The following is a 15,519-nucleotide window of genomic DNA, read 5'->3' on the forward strand; positions in this document are numbered from 1 at the left end:
GACAAGGAGGGGGCAGGGTACACTCTAAAAAAAATGACTTAGCCTGAGGACACAACATAAACTGATTAGAACCAACTGGGTCCAAGATGGCGGACTCAACTTCCACTTGACCTTGAGCCTCAGTATACTCTCAGTGTAACACACCACAGGTGCCATGATGGTTCTAAGGATGACCACAAAAGGTCAAAAAGTGGGTGGTGGCCCAATTCCTTGAAATCCCCACCCCTTTTCCAAAACAACTGGAATACTCCTCCCAATCATTAGCCTATGTAATGACCTCAATACTGAGGATACCCACCAAGAGCCTATGTAAAAATTGACAACCCCACACACTCTGTCTATGGAGTGTGTTTCTTCCCTGACTAAACCTTCTTTCTTTTTACTATGGCTCAACATTGAATTCTTTCCTGCCTGGTGCCAAGAACACATACTTGGCATCCACCCCAGGGAACTGGACATGGGGTGTGGCCATCCTCTCTTGAACCACTCTCTTTCTTGCAACAAGTTCAAGCAACAGCTTCCTTCAGAAAGCCCCTCCCCTCAACCAGCTGGGTCCTTCTGCACTCCCATAGTGCTTATCTGTACTTAGGTCTTTTATGGCATTTTTCACACCGGGTTAGGGTTGTTGACTTTCTTAACCATTTCCCCCACTAGATTTGGAGCAGCTCGAATGTTCTAAAACAGGAGATTCTCAACATATGTTTACCGAATGAGATGAAAAAGTTGTGGACATGGATGGTGGTGAAGGCTGCACAACAATGTGAGTATACTTAATGCTGCTGAACTGTATGCTTAGAAAAGGTTTAAAATGGTGAATTTCATGTTACATATAGATTTTTGCGACAATAAAAAAGGTATACTGAATGAATAAATGAATGGATGAACGAACAAAGCACATACAGGGCCTCTGCTCCACCATCTCCTTCACTCTGTGCATCCAAAGACATCCACTCAATCTACATACTCCTGCTGTCTAATCTCGACGTAGAGTTCAGGTCGGTTCAACAAAAACTCAGTGAGCTCCTGCTGTGTGCCAGGAGCCGTGCAAGGCACTGGGGGCGCAAAACTGAGGAGGCCATGTAATTGGCAAGGGGCCAGCTTTCAGGAGCAAGGCTTCTGTGTCTCCGTTCACTGCCTGCTCCCTATCTCAAGGGGAACCTCTTTCTCCCCTGCCTCCTTGATTTTCTGTCTGCTTGCTAGTTTTGGTCGCCTAACATCCTGCTGTTGTCTCCAGGGCACTGTTAAACCAAATACATTTCTCTCATCAGCATGTGTTTCTTGCTGGTATCTCTCCCCTAGAAAGGCAAAGCCTTTTTCCTGAATTCTTCTCCCAAGAGACAGGAAAAGGAGTGGAAAAGGCCCAAGAGCTGAGTTCTCAGTCCCTCCCATGTTCTTCTTCTTCTTCCCTGCTGCTTTTTTTTTTTTTTTTAGGAGAAGCAAACAAAGGTGATAACAGTCTCTTTTTAAAGAAACTATCCCTGCTCCTAACAGCACCCAGAAATTCTGTCTCTTTGAGGCCCTCCTTCCTGGGCATTCCTGGCTACCCCCACCAGACCTTGGGGCCCCAGGCACAGGCGCCTTACCTTCTTTGATCTTCTCTGTAGCTGACTTTCTGGAATGGTCCCTCTGGCTAGGGTTACCTCTCTCAGCTCTTAGCTCAGAGCCCCTGGGGTTACCAGACAACCAGGTACCGCCCTCAACGCCTAGGGAATTCTTTGATTGACAGCTCAAATATCCTGTCTTAGTGCTGAACTCTGCTGGTGCTTGGGCACAGATACCTGGATTTCTTTGCCCTTCCTGCCCCATCTCTCCCCACTCTTGCAGACACATGCTTCAAGTCCTTCACTTCAAGCAAGAATCAAAGCAGCAAGGGCTTGTTGCTAGTTATAGCTTCAAAGATCATCTATCACATTCCCTCATTTCACAGAGGAAGGGACCTCTGAAGAGCAGGTGTGACTTGCCTGAGGTCACAAAGCAGTCATGAGGCTGAGATTAGAGCCCAGGTTTTCTGATTCTGGGCTAACTAGCCTAAGGGCCCTTCCACTAACCATGATAACCGTGATTGCAAGTTTTAATGAGGTGTGGGTTGTCCCAGCAGTGAACCCTTTCACACACACACGAACACACTCATATACTGTGCTTCTGTGTGGTAGTTTTACATTTGGGAAGAGGGTGAAAAGTTGATGGTCAGGAAAGGCCTGGAGATCAGAAGAGCCTCTCTGCCCCCGGACTCCTTTTCCCAGCTCCACTGATCTGCAACCTCCAGGTTCTGCTTAATGAGAGAACAGCAGGACCCAGGAAAACAGGCACCTACTGCCCTAACTCACCAAGGGTGGCCTGCATCAGAAAGCAAATGTCCTCATTTATCTAGGAGAAAGGCCTCTTTTAAGTAGAGAGGCCATGGCCAGAAATACAATTATAAGGAAGTAGTTGGGCTCACCTGCATTTGCCAGGCAGACTTGGTTGAGTGCCTGCTGTGTGCAAGGCCAGTGCTGTGTGCCACAGATAGTGCCCATGCCCGAGGCGGGCTCTCCTGGCTGCCTGCCGCTTCTGCCCATGGGCTGGGCCTTCAGGATGCTACCACAACATAACCAGAGTCAAATATGCTGCTCAATCTGTTGCTCACTGAGCAGCCTCTCTTAAGGGAAAAAAATTATTTGAGAAGGGGGCAGGGACTGAAATTAATCTCACCAAGTTTCCAATGACCTCTTAATAATCTAGTGATCATTTCTGGGTCATTTTTCTTGTTTGATTCCCTGCTGTATCTGACATATCCTTACAAGTCTCTGCTTACATGGCTCCATGAGCCACTGTGTCCTGGCTCTTTCTCCTGTGCTAACAACTCCTTCTCCATCTCCGTTGCTTGCCTTCTGTCCCCTTCTTCTTCTTCTTCTTTTTTAATTTTAATTTATTTGGCTGCACCAGGTCTCAGTTGTGGCATGCAGGATCTTCGATCTTTGTTGTGGCATGTGGGACCTTTAGTTGCAACATGCAGACTCTTTAGTTGCAGCATGTGGGATCTAGTTCCTTGGCCAGGGATGGAACACCCGGGCCCCTACTTTGAGAGCATGGAGTCTTAGCCACTGGGCCACCAGGGAAGTCCCTGTCCACCTCTAAAATACCAGTGTTCCCCAACACTCTGCTCTTTGCTCCTCTCTTACTTTACATACTCTTCCCCAAACACTTACTTCACCCAGTCCTCTGAATTTTTTTAATTGAAGTATCATTGATTTATAATTCTATGTTAGTTTCAGCATAGTGATTCAGTATTTTTGCAGATTATAACCTACCATGTGCTGTGCTTAGCAGTTCAGTCATGTCCGACTCTTTGAGAACCCTTGGACTGTAGCCTGCCAGGCTCCACTATCCATGGGGATTCTCCAGACAAGAATACTGGAGTGGGTTGCCATGCCCTCCTCCAGGGGATGTATCCTATTATAGGCTATTATAAGATATTGGGTATAACTTCCTGTGCTATACAGTAAATCCTTGTTGCTTTTCTGTTTTATGTATAGTATTTATATCTGTTTCTCTCATACACTTAATTTGTCCCTCTCCTCTTTGGTAACCAACAGTCTGTTTTCCATGCCTGTCAGTCTGTTTCTGTTTTGTATATACATTCATTGTATTATTTTTTTTATATTCCACATATAAGTGATATCATATAGTATTTGCCTTTTTCTGTTTGACTTATTTCACAAAGCATTATTATTTCACTGCTCTTAACAATAGCAATTATCTGCTCCCTCTGTGTATCACTGACCTCTGAGTTACTTGATTATATGTTTATCACTCAAAGCAAGTTTCTTTAGGGCATTAACTGTGTTTGTTTATCTCTACATTGGGCTTCCCTGGTGGTGCTAGTGGTAAAGAACCTGTCTGACAATGCAGGAGACATAAAAGATGCAGGTTAGATCCCTGGGTCGGGAAGATTCCCCGGAGGAGGGCATGACAATCACTCTAGTATTTTTGCTTGGAGAATCCCATGGACAGAGGAGCCTGGCGGACTACATACAGTCCATAGGGTCGCAAAGAGTTGGACCCTATGGACGACTAAAGCGACTTAGCACGCACGTATCTCTGCATCAGCACCACCTTGTTCAGCGCATGGCACAAAATAGGCCCTCAAGTTAGCGAGACCAAAGAACACTATAGGAACGGGAGTGGGGTTAATGGGAATATTAGGGGAAATGAAAATAGCAGGGCAGGAGCAGAGGCTACTTGAAAGAAGACGATTTAGCAGCGAAGAAGCCCTGGAGAAAGAGCGACCCAAAGTACCGCAAGAACGGGAAGGGTCCTCCCAGCCTTGAGCGGTATCCTTCTTCTTACCTGGTGTCACACCTCCGAAACCTGGTACTACAAATCCCAGAGGCCCCTGCGGCATAGACCGGAAGTATCCTGTCCGCCTGTGGCAACGGTGAGGGGCGGTGGCTGGGCGGCGGGAGATTCAAACCTGCTAGGAGGAGGAACATGGAGCGGAGAGGAGCGGGCCCGGGCCGGGCGATCTGTGAGTGCTAGAAGGGGCCGAGTAGGATCCGGTTGTGGTGCCACTGGTCGGGGACACGGCGGCCCTGGGAGAGGTTGGGGCTGGGGCTGGGGTGTACCACTGGGTGTACCCGCTGGACAAGGGGCAGCCGGACTGTGTTCAGTGGAGAGGGAGCACCCAGTTCGGACTCTGGCGGGCAGGAGTAAAGCTGTGAGCTGCGAAGTGCTCTGACTTCTGTGTCGCGTTTCAAAGCTTACAAAGAGTTTTCTCCCTTATTCCCAAATTCTGGGACTCCGGGGCTGGGAGAATGTAGGTGGTCTGGTTGGCTCCTTAAAAATTCAGCAGTTCATACTTGCCAAGCCCTGCCAGGGGACGGGACGCCTAACAAGACATGGGGGACTTCCTTGATTTTTTGGTGCTTCTTTGCGACAGTGCCTCTTAAACTTTATGGTGTCTGTTCTATCCCAGAGCGTCAGCAACAGTAGGTCTCAATAATCTGTCCATAATCTGCATTTGTAACAGGCACCACTGGGCTTCTTCCATTAACCCCACCTAACTGTGATGCGGGTAGTCCATGTATCACATTTTCAAAAACACTGCTTTAGAGTGGGGTCAGAAAAATGGAAGTGCAGAAAGGTTTTCATCTGACCTGAGTGAAAGCAAAATCTTCTACTCCTTTCCCTTCTTCTCCATTTGGATTCAAAAAGCAAAGTCCATGTCTACTGATCAGTTGAAGGACAGCTAGTTTCAGACCTGCCTGAAAAGAACAGGAAAACTGATTTTTTTTTTTTTTTTGAAGACTCTGTGTATGTACAAAGTCCCGCCCACCTCTCACAGTCCTCAGTTCATAACTCTGAAGTGGTGTCATTCACTTACTGGTTTATTTTCCATGCTTAGCAACCAACACTTGTTCATTGTACACCCTCTCAGAGGAACTGGTGGATTTCCTGCTGTTGGCCAGTGCTTTCAAATCTGAACAAGGAGGCGGGTGTGTGTGTTTTAACTTGCTTAACTACCAATTCAAAGAAGCCCTGCCCCTCCCCCAAGTCATATCACAGGATAAGCAATAGAAAGAAAAGAGATAAAGAGTCGGAATGACATAAAGTGCTGAGTCAAAGACAGATTTGCTAAAATCTCTTTTCAAGTTCTCTGACTTTATTTTCTTGGTGTGTATATGTAGCTTTCTCTCATTTTGTCTGATCTTGTATTGTTTTCCCTAAGGAACCTGATGGATGGGAGAGAAGAGTTGGGGGAAGGATAAAAGGAGGCTGTGGCTAAGGCAGAATATGAATGCTGCCTCATTTAAGGGATTTCCTGTTCTTGAGTTTGGGAGTCAAATTATTGTCTGCATTTTAGTTAGCTTGGAGATTATTTTCTTCCTCAGGTGACCTATACCAAAAGGGAGAGTAAATACACCTTTGTGATCTTTTAAAATTCTCTGTCATTCCATTTAATCCCAAATTGAGTGGCTTTTTTTTCACATGGTACTCTCTGTTGAGTTGCCTTTCCTTCCTTTCTGCTTGTATTTCCCTGGTGGCTAAGATGGTAAAGAATCCATTTGCACAGCAGGAGACCTGCGTTCAATCCCTGGGTGGGATCCCAGGGATCCCCTGGAGAAGGGAATGGCTACCCACTCCAGTGTTCTTGCCTGGAAAATCCCATGAACAGAGGAGCTGGCGGGCTACAGTCCGTGGGGTCAAAAAGAGTCAGACAGGACTGAGCAACTAAACAACTTCTTGAGAGTAGGGGTCCACTAGTCTAGTGCGACAGACAGGAGGTATTGAATGAATGAATGGTTGCTGAATGATGCATCTTAGTTGGTTCTGTTAACCTAGTCTCTGGGAGAGTACATGAGGAGGATGACAGAAGTCCAGTTCTTGGAGAACTCAGAGCCTGATTAGGGATAAAATGAGGAGCTAAGTTCTCAGCCAAGGAGGGATCTGGACATTCCTGAAGGGAGTTACTGAAGGGAAGGGCTATGAAGTTGGGGGAAGGAGGAGGTCTGGAAGATGGCTAGAGAGAAAGATGGCTGGAAAGGGAAGGATCCTCCCTCTGTCAGGGTGCTGACTGGGATATCTTCACTAAATGGGAGCCGATTGGAGCCGGTGTCCTGGGAATAGGGGGACCGGCATGTGGGAGCTGCCTCCAGTCTCTGAGCAGAGTTGCCTTAGAAAATCTACTAAGAAGAACCTGGCCCCGGCCCTCTGTCTAATGCTCCTTTCTTTGACTGCTCAGATGAACGCCTCACAGCGGAGGAAATGGATGAGCAGAGGCGGCAGAACATCGCCTATCAATACCTGTGCCGGTTGGAGGAAGCCAAGCGGTGAGCAGAGGGGCTGCCTCTTTCTCGCCTCCTTTTCCCATCTTGCTCACCCCGGGCATCTGCCCCCAAAGCAAATGGAAAAAGACAAGAGTCCATTCTGTGGGAAAGGGAGAGTTGAAATAGCATCTTTTATTTTTTAAAGACTTTATAGAGCCTATTTAGGTTCACAGCAAAATTAAAATAAAGATGCAGAGATTTTTCATATATCCCCTTCCTAGTAACATACTTAGCCTTCCCACCATCAACATCCTCCACAAGAGTAGTACATTTGTTACAACTGACAAACCTACTTTGACACATAATCTCTCAAAGTCCATAGTTTGCCTTAGAGTTCACTCTTTGAATTATAGGTGTTCTGAGTTTCAACAAATATATAATGACATGTATCCTTCCATAATTATAGTATCATAGTTTCACTGCCCTTAAAGTCTGTTTCACATACTCACCCCCTCTCTCCCACCCCACCCCCAATTCCTGGCACTGATTCATCTTTTTCCTGTCTCCATAGTTTTGCCTTTTCCAGAATTTTTCTTACCTGGAATAATGCAATATGTAGCCTTTTCAGATCGACTTCTTTTTACTTAGTAATATACATCTAAGTTTCCTCCATGTCTTTTCATGGTCTCATAGCTCATTCATTACTAGTGCTGAATAATATTCCATTATCTAGGTGTACCACAGTTTATTAATCCATTCACCTATTGAAGGTCATCTTGGTTGCTTCCAAGTTTTGGCAGTATGTTTTGCAGATGTAAGTTTTCAACTCCTTTGGTTAAATACCAAACAGCACAATGTCTGGATCACATGGTAAGAGTACATTAACCACCGAATGGCTTCCCATCAATGAATGAGAGTTCCTGTTGTTCCATCGCCTCAGCAGCACGATATTGTCAGTGTTCCAGACTTTGACCATTCTAATAGGTGTATATTCGTATCTCATCATTGTTTTAATTTGCATTTCCATGATGACATATGACGTGAAGCATCTCTTCAGATTCTTATTTGCCATATGTTTATCTTCTTTGTGCATCTTTCTTTTCTTTTTTCTTATGAGAGGAGAATAAAGTTTATTAGAGTGGGAGATGCTGTTAGAACAGCAGGCTGGCTCAAGGGAGAGCCAAACCTATACATCTTTCTTGGTGAGGTGTCTGCTAAGATCTTTATCCCATTTTTCAGTTAGGTTGTTTGTTTTCTTACTGTTGAGTTTTAAGAGTTTTTGTATATCTTGGGTAACAATCTTTTATCAGGTATGTCTTTTTTAAAAATAATTATTTAATTTAATTAATTTAGTTTTGGCTATGGGATCTTAATTTCCTGACCAGTGATCGAACCTGGGCCCTGGGAGTGAAAGGACCGAGTCTTAATCACTGGACCACCAGGAAATTTCCTCAGATGTGTCTTTTGTAAATGTATTCTTTTGCAAATATTTTATCCCAATCTGTGACTGTCATATTATTTTCTTGACATTGCCTTTGTAGAGTAGAAGGTTTTAATTTTAGTGAAATCTAGGTTATTAATTATTTCTTTCAAGGATTGTGCCTTTGGTGTTATATCTAAAAAGTCATTGCATACCCAAGGTCATCTAGGTTTCCTACTGTGTTGACTTCTAGGAGTTTTGCATTTTACTTTGAAGTTGATGCTCCATTTTGAGTTGATTTTTGTGAAGGGTGTAAGGTCTGTGTCTAGATTCACTTTCTGCATGTGGATATCTAGTTATTCCAGCACCATTTGTGGAAAAGAATGCCTTTGCTCCGTTGTGTTACCTTCGCTCCTTTGTCAAAGATCAGTCGGCTATATTTACGTGGGTTCTCTTTGGTTCCACTGATCTGTGTGTCTGTTCAGTCACCAGGACCATACTGTCTGATTACTGGCTAAGTCAGGTAGTGTCAGTATTCCAATTTGTTCTCCTTCAATATCATGTTGGTGAGTTTGGATATTTTGTCTCTCCTTGTAAACTTTAAGAGTCTCATGCTCTACCAACTGAGCTAGCTGGGCGCACCTCCTTGTGAACTTTAGAATCGTTGTATGGACAACCACAAAATAATTTGCTGGGATTTTGATTAGGATTGAACTGACTTATACCTCAAGTTGGGAGGAACTAATATCTTGACAATATTGCATCTTCCTATCCATGAATATGGAATATTTCTCCATTTATTTAGTTATTTGATTTCATCATCAGTTTTGTAGATTTCCTCATGTACATTTATACCTAATTTCATTTGGAGGGGGGTGCTAATATAAATCGTATTGTGTTTTTATTTTTGAATTCCACTTGCTTATTGCTGGTATTTAGGAAAGCAATGGAATTTTATATATTAACCTGGTCTCCTACAACCTTGCTATAATCACTTATTATCTCCAGGAGTTTTTTGGTGTCATCTTTCAGATTTTCTGCAAAGACGAGTATGCCATCTGTGAACAAAGACAACATCACATCCTTTTATTCCCCTATATACTTTAATATATATCTCTGTATGTGGACATTTGCCTGCATAACCACAATGCCATTATAATATCCACCTCAGTTATCCATTAATCCTTGAAAGATCAACACTCAGGACATTTTCAAATTTTCTTGATTGTCTAAAAAATCACATATTTTTTACAGTTGACTTATCCAGTTAAGGATCTGAAAGAATTCATATATTACATTTGTTTGTTATGTACTATTAAGTCTTCTTTCATCTAGAATAGCTCACCTCCCCTTTTCAGTTCCTTATGTCACTAACTTATTGAAGAAACCAAGTCCTTCCTCCTGTAGAACATCCTACATTCTGTCTTTGTCTATTCACTTCCTGCCTCACTCAACTTGTTCCACTCTACCCCATATTTCCTGTGAATGGATGTTGGCTCTAAAGGAAGGATAAATGATTAATCTTTTCCCTTCAATCAATAGTGTAATTTTAATGTTCTCCCAAAAAGTAGGTAGGATGGGGTAGATAGGAAATCAAGTGTCTGTGGCAAAGAAAGCACAAAATGAGGTGTGACTTGCTCTATCTTTGAAAACAGATACTTTCTTATAGGTCCCAAAATGTGGAGGAGGAGCCCACATATTGGGCTTCTGAGATGGGAGCCCTTATTCTCTCCCTTATACAGTCATCAGTCATAATAATACTTGATATTTACATTCAAGGTGTTTTCACATTCATTAACTCATTTAATCATGGCAGCTGCCCACTGAGGTGGGTACTACAGGTGATATCTTCATTTTGCACATTATGCAACTGGAGGCTCAGAGAGGTGAATTTGGGAGATGATGTGGAAAGCAGGTCTCCTGATTCCTTTTTGTCTGTTTGTGCTGCTCCCCTTGCTTCAATCCTGGGGGCTCCCTACTTCCCTCTTCATCATCAAAACTGGGTTTTGGGCTGTGTAGACATGACCTTTGTGTGCTTGGGTTCTGAGAACATGCGGAATAAGAGAAGTGAGCAGGTACAATTTGGTTCAGCACTCAAATGCATAACCAGACTGAGTGAGGGGTTATATCATGTAACAGGTAAGAGACTGTTTAAGCCTCACTGAAGATGGGCAGCTTCAGTATCTGTCAGGGAAGATGTATGGGGCAGGTGGGGGCTGAGGATTGGCCAATCCAGGTGTTTGAGGCAGCTTGGAAGACTGTGGAAACAGCCAGGCAGTGGGCAGAGGTGGGTGTTGGGGGCAGGGCAGGACCAGGAGTCAGGAGAGGGTGAGAGGCTGCTTAAAGGGAGACAGGGAGGGAGGAAGGTCCTGGGAGTGGCTCACAGGCTGCTCTCATGCTCTCAGCTGGATGGAGGCCTGCCTGAAGGAGGAGCTGCCTTCCCCGGTGGAGCTGGAGGAGAGCCTCCGGAACGGAGTGCTGCTGGCCAAGCTGGGCCACTGTTTTGCACCCTCTGTGGTTCCCTTGAAGAAGATCTATGATGCGGAGCAGCTGCGGTACCAGGTGGGGAGCAGAGGTCTCTACCTTCTACATTCTTCCTCTCAAACTCCCTCTTCCCAAAGCTGTGAGAGTGGGATGACCATATAATTTATTGTCCAGACCTGGCTACTATTGAGGATGAAAAGGATGCTATTAATCTTTGCACCAGAACAGCAGGTTTCAATGGGTATCTCCCAGCCAGGAGGTGTGTACTTTCCTTAACAGCAAAGGGCATTTGCTAGGTGGGTTTTGAGAGGCCCTGATACGAGAACCTCCAAGCAGACTCTTCTACCTACAGTCTACACTCAGAGGCTGTGGGCTTTACCACCTTGAAGGTACTTCCAGGGCACGCCCCCCCTTCCCTGTGTTCTAGCCAGCCCAGCCTGCCTCTCCTTCCCGTCCCAGCTCTGGACTCCCCTTTTCTCAGAAGCCGTATAGCTTGCTAATCCCATCCCTGTGCCATCCTTCCCAAATGCCCAACTGGGTCATCCACACCTGGTGGTTTCTATCTGTGTGTCTCCATCCTGGGGCCATGGGAAATCCATAGGGCAGGGTCCTCTACCCTCACCCCTTGAATCTTCAGTTTCTGGTCTGGACTCTACCCATAGCCAACCCCAGGAACTGTGGAAATAGATTCTCTTCTCTTTCCTTCCCTTTCAGGCAACTGGCTTGCATTTCCGTCACACGGACAACATTAACTTTTGGCTGTCTGCAATAGCCCACATCGGTCTGCCTTCGGTAACACGGGGCCTTAAGATTGGGGTTCATCTTTGCTCTTTACCAGCACCCCCACCACACACATGCTTTATCTCCCTGGGACCCTTCAGTGTTCATCTCCATGTGTCTTTGAACCTTGTTACATGGTCTCTGCCTCTATTTCCCTGTTGGTATATCAAGTGAAGGGAGGTGAAGGCTCCCTGGCCCAGGCTGCATTGTCCCCATTAGTCAGTGAGGCCCCTGTATAATGCAGGAGCTGGGCCTTATGTTGACTGGCCATCTTTCCACCAGAATTTCATAGTGTGAAGCAAGGACACACCACATCTAGGTGATCGACTTGGAAGCCTAGGCCAGGACCCCAGCTGGACACATGCTCTGCATCCTCTCACTCTGACTCTATTTCTTACCTGTAAAGTGGGGATGGTGATCCCTCCCTATCTACCGTATAAGGTCGTTAGGAAGATCACATGATCTGTTTGATCTCTTTTTGTAGATTGTAAATTAAGGCATGGTAAGACTATGTTGTGTTTTTCTGCACTACAGGAGAGAATTATGAGACAAGGAAATGGCAGTTAAGAAAGAAGCTTTAGTGAGAGGCAGAAACAATAGAAATATGTATCCTTGGTGAGGCCAGAATGCTTTTAAGTCCCTAGATTTGGTCCTTTCTTATATATCTAAGGTAACCGAGATGTACTGAGGTTAAACTTCATCACTGTCATCAGGTGGCATGGGAAATCATGCCAGGGGTGACTTAGCTCTTAGAGGGGTCCCCGCTGGTTAGAGACCTCTGACTTGGACACAGTGATGGCACGTCCTGATCCTGTGTGGTCCTCGGCAATGTGTGTCTCTTTGGGCCCTTTTTGGGGTCATGGCCAGCTCCTAGTATGCCACCTTTCTGGTGAGAGTCCAAGGTGAGGGATATAGGCTCACCTGTAGGTGAGGATGTGTCTGTAGGATGACTAGAGGTACCTATTTCTCCTGGAGCATGTGGCCTGCCTCCTGTAGACTTGATAGTCTGGTCTGATGTTTGGTTAATGTTTGGTTTGGTTGTGTGTCTGTGGCTGGGCCTCAGCTGGAGTGTGTCCTAGTGCCTTTCTTTTACACTGAGTATGGGGATGAGTGCTGGCTGTAAAGAGTTGGGGAGATTGACCCAGAAGCCCCAGGCACCAAAGAACACACACCCCAGGTCAGATAGGAAGACGCATTCCTCAGCCCCTCTTTCCATATCTGGTGCTGCTTAGAAGTCTCCAGTGGCAGGAATTGTGTGGTTTCCCCTCCAGACCTTCTTCCCAGAGACCACGGACATTTATGACAAGAAGAACATGCCGCGGGTGGTCTACTGCATCCATGCACTCAGGTGAGAGACCAAGACTTGTCATCTGCGTTCCTTGGGTGGATGCAGCCAAAGTCAGCTGCAACAAACACTGACACAGGAAGGACGGAGGGTAGACCCCAGGGAGCGCTTCTCACAGTGATGTTTTCACTCTACCTAGTTTTGTTTAGATCTATGTGTGTGCTGGAGGGCACCTTTACGTGTGACCTCTGTGGGTGAAGGGAAAAGGCAGGCAGCGAAGAGTCTTCAGCTTGTGACAGGGTTGCAGAGAAGTCTGATTAGGATGATCAGGAGGGTCACATGCTGTCACAGCCAGTGTGAAAAGAGAAAGCTGTTTAGTCCTACTTACAGCCAGCCTTCAGCAACCAGTTGGCCAAATCATAGAAAATGATTGACCTGTTCCTGTGTCCACCATGTCATCTCCTCCTGACTTCATTTCCCATGTCCTTCCAGGTGACCATGCCTTAGCTCAGAGGGTCTCTGCTTGCTATGCCCTTTCAATCCTCTATCTCCATCCAATGACCTGCTACTGCAGTGTGTCCTTCTCTGTAAAGCCTTCCCAATCCCCACAGACCTCCTATAGCATCTTATTATCTGCTCCAGCATTGCCTTGGGCTGACTTACTTTGCCTATCTCCCTGTAAATGGGGGGTGAGTTGTGGGCAGGCACTGAATGGTCTTCATCTCTAAATTCCCATAGTATCTCCTGCAAACCTATTCTAGGCAGCCTGTCAAAATGAATAGGCCCCAATTCCTTCCATTCTTTCCTAGTCTCTTCCTCTTCCGACTGGGATTGGCTCCTCAGATACATGATCTATATGGGAAGGTGAAATTCACAGGTAAGCCCAGCTCCTCCCCCAACCTCCACAGTCTGGGTGGGGCCTTGGGGGTTCGGGACCTGATGAAGGGCACCTGTGCTCTCATTGCAGCTGAGGAACTCAGCAACATGGCCTCTGAACTGGCTAAGTATGACCTCCAGCTGCCTGCCTTCAGCAAGATCGGGGGCATCCTAGCCAATGAACTCTCAGTGGATGAGGCTGCAGGTAGAGATCAGGCTCACCTGTTGGCATCGCTCAGTGGGTATGGGAGGACTCTGAGCCTTACGCCCCCATATAAACTTTGGTTACCTCTCCTCATAGGCAGGGCCTTTAGGCTACCTGGCTTGCCTGGCCCTGTGGATAAAGGGTAATGTCAGAGTGGTCTGCAGCTGATTATACTGTAGCTGGACTGGGGTTTGCTCTGGCCTCCTGACCTTGTTTTCATGTCCCCTCCTAGTCCATGCGGCTGTTCTTGCCATCAATGAGGCGGTGGAGCGAGGGGTGGTCAAGGACACCCTAGTGGCCTTGCAGAATCCCAGTGCTCTGCTGGAGAATCTTCGAGAGCCTCTGGCAGCCATCTACCAGGAACTGCTGGCTCAGGCCAAGATGGAAAAGGCTGCCAACACCAGGAACCGCGTAAGGAGACTTGGATGGCAAGGGCCGAAAAGCTGGGTGGCCTGGAAAGTCTCTAGTGAAACCAGGATTCCTATCTGTCTTGTCTCTGAGTAAAGTTGCCTGGAGAAACTAACTTGTCAGTTACTATAGAGAAATAGGAGAGGAACCGAGGAGAATGATGAGAATTCAGAAGACACGATGGAGGAAAAGGTTCTGGGGCAGGGCTGAGAGGTTGGAGTGTAGAACTGGATGATACTGGACTGGAGATTCCCAACGTCAGTTCAGCTTAACTGTGTCAGTACCAGGCAGCGGTGGAGGGGTTAGGTCACACAATTTCCCCAGATTTCTTCTAACCAGACTGATCTTTGGCTTTGAGAAGACCCCCAGAAGACCAAATAGTTATACAGGGAGGGAGGAATAAGAAAGATTGAACTGGTTTTCCCAGGTTCCCCTCTCAATGTAGTTTTTGCAGAATGATGGAGAAAGCCAGGACATCTATGACTGCTACCTAACTCAAGCGGAAATCCAAGGCAACATCAACCATGTCAATGGTAAGAGGGACAGACCAGGACAGGTTTGAGGGATTCACCCCCACCCAGGGAGTTTTGAGGTTGGCTTCTCTCAGGCCAGAGGCCCATGACCTCACTTGAGCCAACCTTTATTTCAAAGTCAAGGCTATATGTGTTCTTTACGTCTGTCAGTGTCTGGAGAAGCAATCGCAGTCAAGGGGACTTCTGTTTGAATGGAGAGCCATGGAGGGGACAGAGGCAAAGGGGAAGGCCATTTAGTCCTTGTCGCTGGGGGCAGTTGGTCTGGGGTCCTTAAAGAAGAGAGTTTGGAGGATGGATGGATGGGGGTGGGGGATCAGGGCAGGAGAGGCTGCTTGAAGGCCCAGGATGGAGTGTGCACCAGCCTGTTTAGGTAAGGGTATCCTCAGGGTCTGGAGTGATGAGCTGGGAAGACCATGAGGATCAAGCTAAAGAGTTTAGGCTGGGCCCTGGGAGCCCAGGGGGCAGAGGTGGGGGTAACCCTGGGAAGAAAAGAAGTGGGCTGCGCTGAGAATGATGAGGGGTTGGCTTTTTCACACTGTCCCTAATGGAGTCTTGATCTTTTCAGTCCATGGGGCTCTAGAAGTTGTTGATGATGCCCTGGAAAGACAGAGCCCCGAGGCCTTGCTTGAGGCCCTTCAAGACCCTGTCCTGACCCTGCAAGGAGTGAGGAGAGACTTTGCGGACTGGTACCTGGAACAGCTGAGCTCAGACAGAGAGCAGAAAGCGCAGGTCAGGCTCTGTCTATGGCTCGCTACCTTCTCTATCTGACTATGGACGGTGGA

General features: G+C 46.4%; 1 protein-coding gene across 5 annotated transcripts in view; it reads left to right on the forward strand.

Moving 5' to 3' along the window:
• The first annotated feature begins 4,420 nt into the window (after positions 1 to 4,420).
• Positions 4,421 to 15,519, forward strand: part of IQGAP3 (IQ motif containing GTPase activating protein 3) — a 39,293-nt gene continuing 28,194 nt past the window's right edge. For 3 of the 5 annotated variants that reach the window (XM_065902176.1, XM_065902208.1, XM_065902196.1), the window contains exons 1-10: positions 4,421 to 4,507; positions 6,722 to 6,809; positions 10,572 to 10,728; positions 11,365 to 11,442; positions 12,702 to 12,778; positions 13,525 to 13,592; positions 13,683 to 13,796; positions 14,029 to 14,207; positions 14,650 to 14,737; positions 15,303 to 15,466. In XM_065902176.1, the coding sequence (XP_065758248.1) occupies positions 4,471 to 4,507; positions 6,722 to 6,809; positions 10,572 to 10,728; positions 11,365 to 11,442; positions 12,702 to 12,778; positions 13,525 to 13,592; positions 13,683 to 13,796; positions 14,029 to 14,207; positions 14,650 to 14,737; positions 15,303 to 15,466 (1,050 nt within the window). In that variant the 5' untranslated portion in view covers positions 4,421 to 4,470. The remainder of the gene's footprint in view (positions 4,508 to 6,721; positions 6,810 to 10,571; positions 10,729 to 11,364; positions 11,443 to 12,701; positions 12,779 to 13,524; positions 13,593 to 13,682; positions 13,797 to 14,028; positions 14,208 to 14,649; positions 14,738 to 15,302; positions 15,467 to 15,519) is intronic. The other 2 variants (XM_065902185.1, XM_065902202.1) reach the window with 1 other exon arrangement.

Source organism: Muntiacus reevesi, chromosome 1, assembly GCF_963930625.1.
Source record: "Muntiacus reevesi chromosome 1, mMunRee1.1, whole genome shotgun sequence".
NCBI classification, from domain to species: domain Eukaryota; kingdom Metazoa; phylum Chordata; class Mammalia; order Artiodactyla; family Cervidae; genus Muntiacus; species Muntiacus reevesi.